We start from the raw sequence: 14,383 nt of genomic DNA on the forward strand, positions 1-14,383 counted from the left end.
AGAGCGTGAATGATGGGAGATACAGCTGAGGTCATCTTTGCAAAATGCAGTCGCTTCCCATCACCTGCATGCATTGGTGCTCAGTTGCTTCAGTTGTGTTTGATTCTCTGCGACCCTATGGACTGTAGCCTGCCAGGCTCTTCTGTCCATGGGATTCTCCAGGCAAGAATACTGGAGTGGATTGCCATGTGTTCTTTCAGGGGATTTTCCTGACCAGCAGTCAAACCCATTTCTCTTAACCTCTCCTGCATTAGCAGGCAGATTCTTTACCACTCATCTACCAGGGAAGCCCTCCCATCACCTACCTAAAAATTCAGCATACAAAGCCACACAGTCTTTTATGGACCAACTGCGGAAAATCACATAGGTCCCATCCAAAATGAAAATAGCTTTGTTGAGTCCTAATGTGGGGGGAAATGTAGAGATTTAACACTTAGATTTCAAAGATGTTGTAAAGAAAACTGCCAAGAAGAAATTAGGTGCTGCTGTTCAGCCTCTGAAATACCACCCTCTTGGCTTCTTTGAGTGAGTGAGTGAGTGAGTGAAAGTCACCCAGTCGTGTCTGACCCTTTGCAACCCCAGGAACTATAAAGTTCATGGAATTCTCCAGGCCAGAATACTGGAGTGGGTAGCCTTTCCCTTCTCTAGGGGATCTTCCCAACCCAGGGATTGAACCCAGATCTCCTGTGTTGCAGGCAGATTCTTTTCCAGCTTAAGCCACCAGGGAAGCCCAAGAATACTGGAGTGGGTAGACTATCCCTTCTCCAGGGGGATCTTCTCAACCCAGGAATCAAACCAGGGTCTCCTGCATTGCAGGCAAATTCTTTATCAGGGAAGCCTCTTGGTTTCTTTAAGAAGTATGAAACTGAGCCAACGTGCTAACTTTCATACTTTTCATGTGCTTGAATGCTGTACTCACATGCATGACCTCATTTCATGTTGCCGTTGCTCTTATACAGAGGAGGAAACCAAGGCTCAGCCAGCTCTCTGCTTTCCCACGTTGTTAGCAGGTTTGGGGCTGGCATTGCTCCATTCTGGGCAGGACCTTGGCTGTGAGGATCCCTCATTTCCCCACCACCACTTCCTCTTCTCTCAAGAATGCCAGGCAGGCTCTTTCATGCCTCCCTGCCCTGGGTCATGCTCTTCTTCCTCTTGGAAGCCATCCCCCCAACACCCAGTTTCTTCCTCTTTTGGCTGGAGCCCAGACTTCAGGACACTGCTTGGGTCTCCCAACCCCATCCTCTCCCCTGAAGTGGTCCCAAGTGGCTGTGTCCTTTCTGTGGCCCTTTCCACCTTACAGTGTTAACAAGCTTCTCTCTCCCTTACTCTATAAGCTCTTTGGGGTTTTTATCGCCTGCCATAAATGTGAATTATTATCAAGTGTGAACTCATCCTTGAACAATCTTTTCTGTCACCTCACCTCTTATTTAAGGCCTGTAATTCCTGTATTCTATCAGGATCTGTGTCTGTGTCACTCTCAGAATGCAACTCTTCAAGAAAAATGTGCTTAGTCACTCAGTCATGTCTGACTCTTTGTGACCCCATGGACTGTAGCCTGCCAGGCTCTTCACCAGCACTAAAATTTTGCCAGAAGCTTGATATATGAATTCAAAAGTAAAAATTATTTTGTGTTAGTTAAAAACCTCAAATCTTGGAAGGACGGGAGAGGTGGAACTAATTATGGGCACAAATGTTTCATCAGTTGCATGTAATCCTTGTATGCTGATCTTGGGAATGAACCTTTTGTGGTTCTTTCTCAGTGTTAGCATCTTGCTTCCTAAGCTTACACATAAACAGGGTTTTCCTTTGGTCACAGAGCCCCCCTGAGAGTGTAAAAGCCATGGTTTTAGCTAATTAAACACTGTTTGAATTTTCAGTGGAGAAGAGGAAGCTCCATTGCCCCTATTTACTAACCACAAGGCCCCTCTCTTTGCCTTCCCCTTACAAAACTCTTTCCTGAATGATGTTCCAGTCCTGTCTGTGACTTCACAGGAGGTGGCTTGTATCTCAGTCAGAATGGACACAAGCCCAGTATAACAACTGTGCTCAATGAATAGAGCTCTGGAGGCAAATGCACTTGGATTTGGCTCCAGTTCTCAATTATGCAACTTACTTGCTGAGTGATTTGGTGTGATTTTTAAAAATCTCTCTGAGGCTTGGTTTTCTCATTAATTGATAGAAGAGATGGTGATAATGTGAATTTTATGTAAAATGCCTTGCATAGATAGCATCCTGGATAAAGCTCATTGAATGACTGCCAGGGTACTGTTTAAATTCGATATATTAATAAATAAGACAAGGAAATCAGATTGGAAATTAGATTGTTGTTGTTTAGTCACTCAGTCATGTCCAAGTCTTTTGAGACCCCATGGACTGTAGCCACCAGGCTCCTCTGTCCATGGGATTTCCCAGGCAAAAATACTGGAGTGGGTTGCCATTCCCTTCTCCAGAGGATCTTCCTGACCCAGGGATTGAACCCACATCTCCTACACTGGCAGGTGAATTCCTTACCACTGAGCCACCAGGAAAGCCTCCAAAATTAGATTAGGTTATGTTATTGAAGGTCCTTTTAGCCAAAGTTTTTTTCTTTTTAATGAAATTAGTTATTATGTTTGAAACACTTTTTTTTTTTTTTTAGTAGATAACTCTTATAAAGCTGAATAGTGTAGTAGGAAAATTAGTGGAGAAAAGATGCTGAATAACTTGGTTTATGAGGAAAACCAATAAAACTCCAAGACAAGGAGTTTGCACCACCTACGTAGGCCATTGGCACCCGCTTGAATAGCGGAGGGTGCCCCGCCTTGGGCTCCCTCTCACGTGGGTCTTAGAAGCCAGGGCAAATAAGTAGACATGGCGAGCCTCCACGCTCCAGATGGGAATTCAGCCAGAAAAGGGAGAAAAGAATGACATGGGGGAGCCCAGCATTGGTGCCAGACCCACAACTTTATTTTCAAAAGCAGCTTATATACCCCAAGTTGCACATAAAGAAATAATGGAATATGCAGAGTTATGCAGGGGCAGCAGTCCTGACCCTTATTGAGACCAGGCTTACCTTTTGCATACCTTCCCGTATACAAAAGGTCTTAGGTGGTTTTACATCATCTTCTGGCCAGGGGGCTTTTTAACATTTTTATGGCTCTTTTCCTAGATAAATGTCTATCAACCAGAAAGCTCTTTTTCCCCTGAAGTGTTTTTTCTTTAATCTGCATCACCCTCAAAGTACTAAATAAAGTTACATTCCTGTAGAACAAAGGTGCAGTAGGTTATAACAAAGAAAGTACTTAACTCAAAGATCTAATGTTGCTAATACCAGGGCTACTACCTGTTTTTTCTATATACCAACTATATCTACAAATAAAAGATATGAAAATTTGGCTGCAAGTATTGGCTCAACAAATGAAACCCTTAATCGGTCCTATTCTAATGATTTTGACTCCTCGGAAGCCCCTGCATTCCTAGGATGTTTTAAGCTTCCTGTGCCTCTCGTGGTCGGGAGGCCACAAACAATCACATGCACAGCTGTAAGAGTCCGGCAGGCAGGCTAGAAAGCCATCAGAGGGGTTTTTGGATTGAAACACTCTTATTATGCCCAGGAGACTTATTATCTAAAAGCTCTAAATTAACTTTTTCCAGAAAAAGGTGGTGGGGGGACAGCCCCTTGTTAATGTCAGAAGAGTAGGTGGAAAGCATAACACAGTAAAGCAGGCAGACTCTGGTTTTGGGGCAGATGCATGAGCAGATCCAGCGAGGCTCCCTTAAGGCCAGACTCACCTTTGCCTGTCGGGCCCCTTAACCTCATGACCTTTGCCACGGGCGGGACTCCTCGTGCTGGCTCCTGGCAAGGGTCCTGTGAGCAGGTCACATTTTACCAATAGATCAAAACATAAGATTGTTTGTTGTTTCTGTTTCAGTTCAGTTCAGTTCAGTCGCTCAGTCGTGTCCGACTCTTTGCGACCCCATGAATCGCAGCACGCCAGGCCTCCTTGTCCATCACCAACTCCCGGAGTTCACTTAGATTCACCTTCATTGAGTCAGTGATGCCATCCAGCCACATCATCCTCTGTCGTCCCCTTCTCCTCCTGCCCCCAATCCCTCCCAGCATCAAAGTCTTTTCCAATGAGTCAACACTTCACATGAGGTGTCCAAAGTACTGGAGCTTCAGCTTTAGCATCATTCCTTCCAAAGAAATCCCAGGGTTGATCTTCTTCAGAATGGACTGGTTGGATCTCCTTGCAGTCCAAGGGACTCTCAAGAGTCTTCTCCAGCACCACAGTTCAAAAGCATCAATTCTTCAGCACTCAGCCTTCTTCACAGTCCAACTCTCACATCCATACATAGCCTTGACTAGATGGACCTTAGTCAGCAAAGTAATGTCTCTGCTTTTGAATATGCTGTCTAGGTTGGTCATAACTTTCCTTCCAAGGAGTAAGCATCTTTTAATTTCATGGCTGCATTCACCATCTGCAGTGATTTTGGAGCCCCAAAAAATAAAGTCTGACACTGTTTCCACTGTTTCCCCATCTATTTCCCATGAAGTGATGGGACCGGATGCCGTGATCTTCGTTTTCTGAATGTTGAGCTTTAAGCCAACTTAAAGGCACCTAATTATGTGTATATAGTTGATGCAGTAATGTTGATCCATGGCCAGCAGCACGATATCTCATGCCAAGCATGCCTTGTCTAACACGTGTTTTCTCTGTAAGGCACACCATAGCCTCCATGCTTAATGAACACTGGACAACTCTTCAATACCATGCTTGGGGGCCATTTTAAATAGTGAAATCATGAACAAAAAGCACAAAATGCAAAATGAAACTGAAAACACGGCACTGAACAGACTATGAAAAGGACACTGTTTACATTGTGAGAACTGAAACAAGGAGGCAGAGTGTGCCGTTAACCGAGCTCAGCTGGGAACATGCATGTCTGACCATGTCTGGTCATTTGTGGTCAGATCCACAAATGACCACGATAGTACTATGAGTATTGAGTTTTTTAGATTACAAATAAAATTATAAGGGCAGAGTACATCATGAGAAACTCTGGGCTGAAGAAGCACAAGCTGGAATCAAGATTGCTGGGAGAAATATCAATAACCTCAGATATGCAGATGACACCACCCTTATGGCAGAAAGTGAAGAGGAACTAAAAAGCCTCTTGATGAAAGTGAAAGAGGAGAGTGAAAAAGTTGACTTAAAGCTCAACATTCAGAAAACGAAGATCATGGCATCTGGTCCCACCACTTCATGGGAAATAGATGGGGAAACAATGTCAGACTTTATTTTTTGGGGCTCCAAAATCACTGCAGATGGTGATTGCAGCCATGAAATTAAAAGATGCTTACTCCTTGGAAGGAAAGTTATGACCAGCCTAGATAGCATATTCAAAAGCAGAGACATTACTTTGCCAGCAAAAGTCCATCTAGTCAAGGCTATGGTTTTTCCAGTGGTGATATATGGATGTCAAAGTTGGACCGTGAAGAAAGCTGAGTGCCGAAGAATTGATGCTTTTGAACTGTGGTGTTGGAGAAGACTCTTGAGAGTCCTTTGGACTGCAAGGAGATTCAATCAGTCCATTCTAAAGGAGATCAGTCCTGGGTGTTCTTTGGAAGGAATGATGCTAAAGCTGAAACTCCAGTACTTTGGACACCTCATGCGAAGAGTTGACTCATTGGAAAATATTCTGATGCTGGGAGGGATTGGGGGCAGGAGGAGAAGGGGACGACAGAGGATGAGATGGCTGGATGGCATCACCGACTCGATGGACATGAGTTTGGGTGAACTCCGGGTGTTGGTGATGGACAGGGAGGCCTGGCATGCTGTGATTCATGGGGTCACAAAGAGTCGGACACGACTGAGCGACTGAACTGAACTGAAGTGAATTTGCAAATAAAGATCCTGGAGGAAATAAGGATTGCCTGTACTCTGTCTTGTCAAGTTTAAATGTTTCTGTTTTCTAGTAAGGAAGCTACCTTCCCCATCAACTGCCTGTGTGGGTATCAGTCACTGAGGGGCCTCGTGTGTTTGTCACAGAACGGGGGTTGGCGGGAGCGGCAGCCAGTCTTCTAGGTGGCAGCAGTGGTGGCCTGGCTTCTCTGGGTGCGTTTGCTCTCCTCCTGCCCCGGAAGCTGGATCACAAGGGAAGGCTGGGAGCAGCAGTTAACCAATAGTCCAACGGGAATGAGGTCTCGCAAAGCAAATCACTGTTTGAGACAAGTTTCTTCTCCAAGGAGTCTGTCCTCGGCCTGCTAAGGGGCCACAGAGGGTTATGAAGTGCCCTGTGGACTCGGGGATGTAGCATTCATTGGAGCAAAGTGATGGGGAGGCAGATTGTTGAAGAATGGGTGATAAATAAGGAAAAGTGTCTTTAAAGAGGCAGCATTGAGATAGATCTAGAAAGCGTTTCCCCAAATTGTTCTACACTCTCCTCTGACATCCTACAGCCGAAGTTTGCTCAGATGCTAGCATGCTGCCACGGGGGGCACTAGAACCACAACTTCTCCTGTACGGGGGCCTCTCCCACCTTCAGACTGCTCATGAGGGACCCTGAAGTGTAAGCGAGGGGTCAATGGTTTGGTGAGGGAATGGGTTCTAGATATTAGGCTGCAAACCTGGGTGACACGGTTGTCTTAGATGTGTGCACATACTCTTTGCCTTGACACACAGGATGTTCAGAACCACACTTGAACTCGGCCTTAGGGTTGGGAACCTGATTCTCTCACTTCCCATAATTGAAAGCATCGAATGCCAACATAGAACATTTGGCTGTGAAAATCTTTGATTTCAGGCTTGCGTTTAAAATACTTTGTGGCTCTCCTGATGATTTTTTTTTCTCCTTTGGCTCTTTGCTTTTGTTTTTTTTAAAGCAATGTGATTCAAGTCACCGAGTTTGCCTTAAGTCTGCCTGACGAGTGACTGTAACTGCCAGACGCATGCATGGGCCCAGCTCCTAGAAGCATGTGTTACTGTGGATTGGAGGTCCTTGGCTGGGCTGAGTCCTGGGGCCCCTTGAGAATGCTTAGTGGGGAAGTGGTACTGTATTTTTGAGGAGAGGGGTTACAAACACCACTTCACTGGCTTCTGGAAAGCTAATGTTGTTTTGTATTTGGGCTGTTTTTCCTCTTTTCTCCATAATCCCCATCTCTGCAGCCCACCCTCTACCCCCTACCAGAGGGAAAGCCCAGTGTTCCACTCCCCAAGGAAATCAGAAAATGATTGTAATAAAGTCATAACATTTCCCATGACTCTTTAAGGTTGTAAGCTTACAGGCAGTAGGTGCTAGTGTTCTGATGTGATTTATTCTTCAGCATCTCTGCTATCCTGCTGACCGGGGAAAGAAAGTATTAATAACCTGTCATGCAAAAAAATTGGCACTGCTGTAAAAGTAATTCTTCACTATGTGTTTTTATCTTCATGGCCTCCCACTGCCAAAGTAAATGAGTAATGTTTTAATGTATCCATTCTTTAACATCAAAATATTAGCCTTAATTTGATTTTTCTGTCTTCCTTTTGTCTTCATGTGAGGAGAATAAATCTAGCAAAAAATAACAGTGATAATTCTCCACATAGCAGTTCCCCAGCAGGTGCCCAGAAATGTGCCCATCCTGTGATGGCTGGATTGGCCCTTGGCACTCGGGTGCTAGGGAGGAAGTGAGGATGCCAGCAGTGATGTAGGAAGCCCCTTTCCATTGTGTTTCACTTACCTTAAGGGTATACTGCTTGCTTCTCCCCTGCTTACATGGTCACTTTACTATTTTGTGTCAAGCTCTGTTATTGTATCCTTTTATTGCAAAGCATAGGACAGGACTTAGCAACAGCATTTGGGTAGGAGGCTCTGCTGTCAAATTTAGGATGCTTCCCTCTGCAAGAAATAAAAAAACCCAAACCAAACTGGCTTTAGCAGTAAAGGGAATTTTATTGGCTTGTGTTGCTGGAAAGTCTAAAGGCAGACGACTTCAGGCTAGGGTTGATCCAGCCACTCCACAGGGTTACCGCAGACCTGTTTTCTTTCCTTTGACCAGTTGTGCCTCTGCTTTAGATCAGGAGTGGTCCCAAGATGACTGGCAGCAGCTTTGGGGGGAAGGAGGGTCAAAGTGTCTTAGCAAAAATCTTTGTCTTCACATTCTCCAAAAAAAGAATATAGTGCACAAATTGGATTAGTTTAGGTCACATGAACCATATCTATGGTTGGGGGTGGACCTTGGCTTCCCAGAACCAAAAACCCTTCCTGTGGACCCTGAATCTGAAATGGGGGAGAAGGAGGAGAACAGAGAAATGGAGGTGTTATTACCCATTTAATAAAATGTGATTCAAGAAAGGAAATTATATTCTTTGCAGCATTGTTCATAAAGAAAGAGGCTTAAATTAATGGAGCCAGATTATAATAGATATTGTGGGAAAAGAAGAGGAGAGAGGTGATACTGAAGAAGCAGCCAACAAATGTCTAGTGCATATCACTTATCAGTCCCTGAAATATGAACAAAATATATAGAGGCAGACTTGGACATTGCAGGTTCAGTTCCAGACCACATCAGTGAAGCAAAGATTGCAATGAAGTGAGTCAAAAATAATTACATAAAAAAGTTGCACACTGTACTGTAGTCTCTTAGGTGTGCAATAGTGTTAAACCTTAAAGAAAAAGAAAACAATATAGATACCTTAATTAGAAAATATTTTATTGCAAAAAATTGCTCACCATCATCTGAGCCTTTAGCAAGTTGTAATCTTTTCTCAGGGGTAACATCAAAGATCACTGATCTCAAACTACTGTAACAAATATAATAATCATGAAAAAGTTTGAAATACTGCAAACAGAGACATGTGAGCAAATGCTGTTGGAAAAATGGAGCAAATAGGTTTGCTCAATACTAGACTGCTACAGACCTTCAAATTGTAAAAACTATCTGTGAAGCACATAAAGTGAAGCCCAATAAAATGAGGTATTGCTTATGTTTTTGTTGTTGCTGATGTGTTTCAGTTAACAAGTATTTGTGCTTCCCTAGCGCCTCAGACAGTAAAGAATCAGCCTGCAATACAGGCTGGGTCAATCCCTGGGTCGGGAAGATCCCCTGGAGAAGGAAATGGCAACCCACTCCAGTAGTCTTGCCTGGAGGATCCCACTGACAGAAGAGCCTGGCAGGTTACAGTCCATAGGGTCGCACAGAGTCGGACGTGACTGAAGTGACTTAGTATGTGCTAGAAATACATCACTGAAGGCAGGACCCTGTATATTTCTGCCATTTCCTTGATCCCGACCCCTCGCTTTCCTAGAATACAGGACAAGAACAAGGAAATGAGGCCCATTGGGAGGGAGCTTCTTCCTGTGGCCCCTGAATCTGAAATGGGGGAGAAGGAGGAGAACAGAGAAATGGAGGTTTTATTACCCATTTAATAAAATGTGATTCAAGAAAGGAAATTATATTCTTTGCAGCATTGTTCATAAAGAAAGAGGCTTAAATTAATGGAGCCAAATTATAAGAAGAAATTTATCTATTGAATTTATTAATTTCCCACAATTTGGACTTCCTTATTTACAATCCTCTTGTTCCCCCCATCCCACCCCGTGGGACTACATTCTTGCCCAAACCTGGGTTTTAGTGAACAATAAAGAACATATATCCCCTGGAGAAGGGCATGGCGACCCACTCCAGTATTCTTGCCTGTAGAACCCCATGGACAGAGGAGACTGGTGGGCTACAGTCCATGGGGTTGCAGAGAGTGGGACACGACTGAGGGACTAAGCGCAGCACACGAAGAAGATATAAATGACCCGGGACCTCTTCTCCCTGCTCTCTGCAGTGGGCAGTTTGCCGTCGTGAAGAAATGCCGTGAGAAAAGCACCGGTCTACAGTATGCCGCCAAATTCATCAAGAAAAGGAGGACCAAATCCAGCCGGCGGGGCGTGAGCCGCGAGGACATCGAGCGGGAAGTCAGCATCCTAAAGGAGATCCAGCACCCCAACGTCATCACCCTGCACGAGGTTTACGAGAACAAGACGGATGTCATCCTGATCCTGGAACTGTGAGTGCTGTGCGGGGACGGGGGAGGGGCACTGCCGGCTCCCAGTGGCCGGACGGCACAGCCACCAGCCTGGACCCTCCTGGGGACGACTGGGCCTTGCTGAGTTGGAGAACTAGGGTGTGCGGTCTGCCCTGAGGCCCAACTGCAGTTGTCTGGAGTAGGTCTGCAGGAGCTTTCACCCACGTGGTTGCACTTGGTTTGCCCGTGGGTCCTCGGTCTTGAGTTCTTCCTTGTTTGTCATGAGATATGTGTTGTAAGTTTCATGATAAGCTTTAGGCATATGCTCTTCTCCTCTCACACTGTTCCTCTGCCTTCCCTCTGTTTTCCTACTTCTCTTTTTCTCTTCTCTTTCTTTTATACTTTTAATTTATTTTTTTGGCTGTGCCACACAGCATGCAGGATCTTAGTTCCCTGACCAGGAACCAATGCCCCTCTGCAGTGGAAGCATGGAGTCTTCACCACTGGACAGCCAGGGAATTCTGTCTCTTCTCTTTCTTTCTCTCTTCTCTTTCCCTCTGTCTTATTATACACACCTCATTTTTAACTGTTGAAACTGTCAACACTCATTATATGAAAGGGTGAGATTGAAGCAGAATCACTCAGGGGTGATTGCAGGACTTGTTTTTAAAGCGTTCTGCTGATTTTCTCAGGCACACCCTGTCCATCGGATGTTATTGTGGGAAACTGACTGTAGTGCGTTGTTCTATGATGTGTCCCAGTCCCTGGCCCCCTGCCTGAGGGCCCCGCTCCCTGTGATGAATCCAGCAACCAACATGGGCTGGTGGGAGAGGAGAGGAAGTCATCCAAGAACATGCAGCTGGGAGTGTCTCTGGACGGTTTGGGTGGAGGACAGACATCATCACCCTGGGGGCTGAGGGAGGGATGGATGGAGCAATCCTGGGTGGTTCTTAGTGATGACAGGCCCCACCCATTTCCTGGAGCCTCTGAAATTCAGATGTACCCTTTTGCCAGCCCAGCAGCTCCCTCTTATTTGCAGATCTCTCAGGGCTAAGAGGTGATTTTTGAGCCCAGAGATGGAAGTGAGGGGAGGTATACAGAGGGCTTGGCACTTCACTGTGAGGACCTGTGCTTTGCAATCACAAGGGCCTGGGATACCCACTTGCTTCTTGTCTCATCACTGGGCTCTGAGCACGTTCCTTTATGCATCTGAACAGGAACCTTAACTATAAATTGGAATCAATTAATACCTCAGAAGGGTTTTGAGGAGATATGTGAGATGAGAATATAAACATAGCTAGCAAAGTGTCTGGCTTATTTGTTGCTCAGTCGTGTCCAACTCTTTGCAACCCCATGGACTGCAGCACCCCAGGCCTCCCTGTCTTTCACCACCTCTCAGAGTTTGCTCAAACTCATGTCCATTGAGTCGGTGATGCCATCCAACCATTTTCTGCTGTATCTCACCCTTCTCCGGCCCTCAATCTTGCCCAGCATCAGGGTTTTTCCAGTGAGTCAGCTCTTAGCATCAGGTGGCCAAAGTATTGGAGCTTCAGCTTCAGCATCAGTCCTTCCAATTAATATTCAGGGTTGATTTCCTTTAGGATTGACTAGTTTGATCTCCTTGCTGTCTCAAGAGTCTTCTCCATGGATGTGTTTAATACATGTTTCTGGGAAGTTCTCAGCCTCTGCACTAGTGACATATTGGGCTGCATAATCATTCAGGGGACTGTCCTATGTATTGTAGGATGTTTGGCAACATCTCTGGCTTCTACCCACTGGAGAGCATCCTCTCCCCTAGCTGTCACGATTAAAAATGCCTCCAGATGTTACCACATGTCCCCTGGGTACAGACTCTTCCCTTCTCCCCCATTGAGAACCACAGCCTTAAAGGAAGAGCAGGACTCTAAGAGCACAGAGGATTAGAGGGCTGCTCAGGGTCCCGCAGAAAAAAGAGAGGAATCAGAGTGTAATCTTTGCTGGTGATTTGAAAACTAGACAGACCCGAGATCAAAATCCAGAGCAAATCCTTTCCCATCTATGTCCTGTGCTTAGTCACTCAGTTGTGTACAACTCTTTGCAACCCCATGGACTGTAGCTCCTCCTTCTATAGGGATTCTCCAGGCAAGAATACTGGAGTGGGTTGTCATGCCCTCCTCCAGGGAGTCTTCCCAACCCAGGGATTGAACCCAGGTCTCCTGCGTTGCAGACAGATTCTTTACCATCTGAGCCACCAGGTAAGCTCAAGAACACTGGAATGGGTAGCCTATCCTTTCTCCAGGAGAACTTCCCAACCCAGGAACTGAACCAGGTTCTCCTGCATTGCAGGCAGATTCTTTACCAGCTGAGCAACCCAGGAAGCCCTTACCATATATCTCTAAACCTAAATTTTCTCCCTTACGGCTGTTGTCAGAGACCATGAATGCAAAGTTCCTGGGAAAGAAATTATATAGATCACAACTGTTTTGCCGTTTCAGAGAATTATCAGGTCATGCCTGGTAACTCAGCCTGCCCAGGTGGCTCAGTGGTAAAGACTCTGCCTGCTAATGGAGGAGCCACAGAAGACATGGGTTTAATCCTTGGGTCAAGAAGATCGCTTGGAGAAGGAAATGACAACCCACTCCAGTATTCTTGCCTGGGAGATCCCATGGACAGAGGAGCCTAGCAGGCTGTAGTCCATGGGGTGGCAAAAGAGTCAGACATGACGGAGTGACTGGGCATGCCTGCACGCCTAGTAACTCAAGAATGTCATTTGCTCCCTTTGTATATCAGAATGTACAAATGATGGTGAGGCGTTACTGCTACCTGTGTGTATATAGTCTCAGTTCAACTTCTGTTGACTGACTCCCAGTTCATAGAAATTTTCCATTAGATGCATTTATCCTCTGCATAAAGTAGATGACATGCAATTTCTTTAGCCACTTGTTTTAAAATTATTATACAGTAAATTTGGTGTTGGAGGAAAGTTGTATAATTCTATGAAAGATAACACGTGTGTAGATTTGTATAACCACTTCTCAAAGCAAGATTCAGAATAGTCCATTTGCCCCCAAAACACCCTTGTACTTACCCTTAGAGTCACACCCACCTTCCACTCCATACTGTGTGGTGGTCGCTGAGCCATTCTCTATCACTATAGTTTTGTGTTTTCAAAAATTATTTAAGTAGACCTATATTCAATCTTTTGAGACCAATTTCTTTCACTCAACATAATGCTTTTGAGATTCAGGCATGAGTCAGTTTTTCATTTTTAATCCTGAGTAGTATTGCATTGTATGCAGTTTTTCAATCTGTTCACCCATTAAAGGACATTTGGGTTGTTTCTAGTATTTGGTGATCATGAATAAAGCTACTGTAAATATTCACATACAGATGTGTGTGTGGATGTGAGTTTTCATTTATTTGGGGTAAATACAATGGAGTGGGATTTCTGGGCCATGTAATGGGTATATTTAACTCTATAAGAAATTGCCAAACTTTTTTCTAAAGTGGCTGCACCAGTTTACAGCCTTTCCAGCAAAGGGTTGGAGTTCTAGTTGTTCCATCAGCCCTTTTTATTGTCAATATCTATTTCTAATTGTAGCCATTCAGTCAGGTGCATAGTGGCACACAGCTCTACATAGTTTATTGTGCAGTGATCTTGAATATTGCATAGGAGCCTCCTGGAATGTTAGGTCCATGAATCATGGCAAATTGGAAGTGGTCAAACAGGAGATGGCAAGGGTGAACATCAACATTTTAGGAAGCAAACTAAAATAGACTGGAATGGGTGAATTTAACTCAGATTACCATTATAACTACCACTGTGGGCAAGAATCCCTTTGAAGAAATGAAGTAGCCATCATAGTCAACAAAAGAGCATGAAATGCAGTACTTGGATGCAATCTCAAAAACGACCTAGTCATCTCTGCTCATTTCCAAGGCAAACCATTCAATATCACAGTAATCCAAGTCTATGTCCTGACCAGTAATGCTGAAGAAGCTGAAGCTGAATGGTTCTATGAAGACCTATAAGACCTTCTAGAATTAACACCCCCAAAAGATGTCCTTTTTGTTATAGGGGACTGGAATGCAAAAGTAGGAAGTCAAGAAACACCTGGAGGAACAGGCAAGTTTGGGCTTGGAGTACAGAATGAAGCAGGGCAAAGACTAATAGAGTTTTGCCATGAGAACACACTGGTCAGAGCAAGCACTTTTTCAAAAACACAAGAGAAGACTCTACACATGGACATCAACAGATGGTCAACACTGAAAACAGATTGATATATTCTTTGCAGCCAAAGGTGGAGAAACTCTATAGTCAGCAAAAACAAGACCGAACCTGACTGTGGCTCAGATCATGAACTCCTTATTGCCAAATTCAGACTTAAATTGAAGAAAGTAGGGAAAACTGCTAGACCATTCAGGTA

At 44.7% G+C, this 14,383-nt stretch overlaps 1 protein-coding gene across 1 annotated transcript in view; it reads left to right on the top strand.

Moving 5' to 3' along the window:
• The window catches only part of DAPK1 (death associated protein kinase 1), a 204,149-nt gene that overhangs the window by 97,095 nt on the left and 92,671 nt on the right, over window positions 1–14,383 (top strand). The window contains exon 2 of the mRNA XM_068974445.1: window positions 9,798–10,019. Coding sequence (XP_068830546.1) covers window positions 9,798–10,019 — 222 coding nt within the window. The remainder of the gene's footprint in view (window positions 1–9,797; window positions 10,020–14,383) is intronic.

This window comes from Capricornis sumatraensis, chromosome 6 (assembly GCF_032405125.1).
Source record: "Capricornis sumatraensis isolate serow.1 chromosome 6, serow.2, whole genome shotgun sequence".
Lineage (NCBI taxonomy): Eukaryota > Metazoa > Chordata > Mammalia > Artiodactyla > Bovidae > Capricornis > Capricornis sumatraensis.